Raw genomic sequence first — 2,969 nt, forward strand, 5'->3', positions numbered from 1 at the left:
TTTTTTTTAATTTTTTTGTTATTTTTATTTATTTATTTATTTGAGAACGGCAGACAGAGAAAGAGGCAAGGAGAGAGAGAATGGGCGCGCCAGGGCTTCCGGCCACTGCAAACAAACTCCAGACGTGTGCGCCCCCTTGTGCATCTGGCTAACGTGGGTCCTGGGGAATCGAGCCTCAAACCGGGGTCCTTAGGCTTCACAGGCAAGCGCTTAACCGCTAAGCCATCTCTCCAGCCCAAGAAGCCCAATTCTTGAAGCCTTGGGACAAGCCATTCAGGGCAAGTCAGCACATGGCATGGTGGGTATTTGGAAGAGATGGGGTGCGCAGATGTCCTGAGGCTTTGGTATCACGCAGTAGTCTTGGGGACCAAAGCAACTCAGTTTGTTCCCTCCCACCACTCAGAACAAATGTCCCCGAGTGCTGAGCTCTCACCCACCACTCTACTGCATGTTGTGGAGGGGTGAGAAGCAGCACAGGTCCACCCACAAGGAGTTTCAGATGAAGGATCTTGAAGTAGAGACCTCATCCCCTAAGCAAGGTAGGGAGCAGAGCATCAGAGAGGGAGTCCCTGTGGAGGACGGGATGGGGTGGGGTGTGCCCACAAAGCTGGGTCAAGAAAGAATGGCTGGGGGGGGATGGGGAGATGGCTTAAGCAGTTAAGGTGCTTTCCTGTGAAGCCTAAGAGGACCCACGTTCAACTCTTCAGATCTCACATAAGTCAGACACACAGGTGATGCAAACACACAAGGTCACACATGCACACGAGGTGGCGCAGGTGTCTGGAGTTCGATGGCAGGAACTGGAGGCCCTGGTGTGCCGATTCTCTCTCACGGTCTGTCTTTCTCTCTCATAGCAAAAGAAAACAAAGGAAGAATGTCTGAGCATTGCTTTCCTAGTGTGTTCACTATTCAGTTGGAACCTTAATGATTTTGCATGACATCCTCGCACAGGGGCCATGCTCATCTCTGCACCGTTCTGATTTAGTATATGTGCTGCCAAAGGGAGCACTCACTGTTCGTTTGTAAATAGCCAGATCATGGCCAGCAATTATCAGGCTATTTACTGGCAAGAAATAAGGAGTCGTGATGCTGAAGGGATATCTGGGGGTGAGGGAGGTGGGCTTGAAGGTGCTTTCAAATGGATAATGTCCCAGTCACCTGCCCTGAGCATCCATCCTTGCTCTTGCGCCCCTCTGTGTACGCAACAGACTCCCTGTTGCCTCCTTCTGGAAGCGACCTTTTCCTCCACTGTTTTCTCCACACAGCTCACAGATTCTCAGTAGCCTCGGAACTTCCTGGCCCTAGTTTAAAGATACCCCAACCTGCTTCTCCATCCTGTCCAGCTGTGTTCCCTGAAACCCTGGGTGCATTCCTGAATCCAGTGTGATGTTCAGAGCTCTTCCATGCTAAGTGACCTTCCTTTATTCCCCTGTGCCCCTTGTTGAAGCAATCTTCTTTCATTGTATTTCATCCGTCTCACTGTTCTGTCACCTTGCTTGTCCCTTGTCCCTGAGCATCTTATTCCGCCTCACATCACTATAATCAAGACTGTGACCTTCTGCAGAGCAAATTCCTTCATCTCTTCTAGCTCCTCAGCATCCAGAAACAATAAATAAATTTAAAAAAAAAGAAATAGGCATCATGTCCAGGAGTCTCAGCATCGGCACCACAATGTCCCGGTAAACTGTTCCAAGGAGGCTTCCGTGACTGGGCCCGTTTGAGGACTCTGCAGAAGTATGCAGGCAGGTGACATGGTTGGCCAAGGGCACTCTAGAGACAGCTGCAGTTGCAGAGGTCAGAGGACGGTTGGCAAGGCCACCTCAGAGGCAACGTGAGTGACTGGAGTCAGATCATCCCAGCCAGGAACGGAGGAAGAAAGAGTCCTATGGTGCCCAGAAAGCAGACGAGGATGAAGAGCCACAGGAAGATCCGGTCGATGACCATGGCCACATACTTCCAGTCTTCCCTCACCTGCAGGTAGAAATGGGCTCACAGTGAACAAAGCCAGGCCTCGGCAGCATCCCTCCCATAGATGACCATGGCAGCAGCCGCCAGTCCAGTGAGACCCCGGGAAGCCAAGGTCAGCTGAGGTAGAGACGAGTTAGCTCAAAGGTCCGTACTCCTTCCCCTGGACTCCCATCCCATGCCTCTCTTCACATGGCCCAAAGCTTCCCTCTTCCCCCAGGTTCACAAGGCTGCACAGACACAAATGGGTGCTAGGACCACCAAGAGGCACAGACCCTCCTAAACCCAAATGACTTAGATGCGAGTCGTCAATTATGAATTTACTTCTACACCAACACTCAGGACACAGAGAGGAAGCAGGAGAGCAGGGTAGATGAGAGCCCAGGGCAGGTCAAGGAGGTAGTTCTAAGAGTTTGTGGCTCTTGCGCACATAGCCCAGACCAGATGGTCTAAATTCTTAGATATCCCCAAATTAACTAATGTTCTAACCCCTCAACAAGACCACCCAGTAGCACGCTGGGACCTTTCCTTCTTCCCTGGGTTGATACTATGATTTAAAAAAATATATGATAATGTGATATTGAACACTGGATACTACAAGGCAGGGCTGGGGAGGGGTGCCCATGCTGGTACAACCAAGAATCTGCGGTGTTTATGGACCAATAGCGACGGTCACAAAGTGCCCACATGACCAAGGAGGAGATCGTTACTGCGCAGCTGTGCAGTGGGCTGACTCCCTTGCGTTTGGTCTGTGCCTGCAAAGGGCTCCACTCCCCACCTTGAGCAGCAGCGGTGAGAAGCGCTGGCTGGAGACCAAGGCGAGACCAGCCTTTGAGCTCCTCTCTGCTTCCTCCCAGCCAAGCTAAGAGGGTAGGTTTTGCACTCCCGATATTTTGCCAATGCCAGAAAGAGCTGTCAACTTGACTTTCTTCCTCAACGCCGAGTTCAGATTCCTCACGACTATGACGGAGGGAGATGGTTACTCAAAGTTGGGGGGGGGGTAC

The 2,969-nt window shown here is 51.4% G+C and overlaps 1 protein-coding gene and 1 non-coding gene across 2 annotated transcripts in view; both read right to left on the reverse strand.

The window, feature by feature from the left end:
* Nucleotides 1–794: 794 nt before the first annotated feature.
* The window catches only part of Chrna2 (cholinergic receptor nicotinic alpha 2 subunit), an 18,901-nt gene continuing 16,726 nt past the window's right edge, over nucleotides 795–2,969 (reverse strand). Inside the window, exon 7 of the mRNA XM_012950474.2 lies at nucleotides 795–1,971. Within this exon, the coding sequence (XP_012805928.2) occupies nucleotides 1,846–1,971 (126 nt within the window). The 3' untranslated portion in view covers nucleotides 795–1,845. The remainder of the gene's footprint in view (nucleotides 1,972–2,969) is intronic.
* On the reverse strand, nucleotides 907–1,009 carry LOC123453888. The gene has a single exon (XR_006633062.1). It is a non-coding gene; the product is annotated as a U6 spliceosomal RNA (small nuclear RNA).

Source organism: Jaculus jaculus, chromosome 12, assembly GCF_020740685.1.
Source record: "Jaculus jaculus isolate mJacJac1 chromosome 12, mJacJac1.mat.Y.cur, whole genome shotgun sequence".
NCBI lineage: Eukaryota > Metazoa > Chordata > Mammalia > Rodentia > Dipodidae > Jaculus > Jaculus jaculus.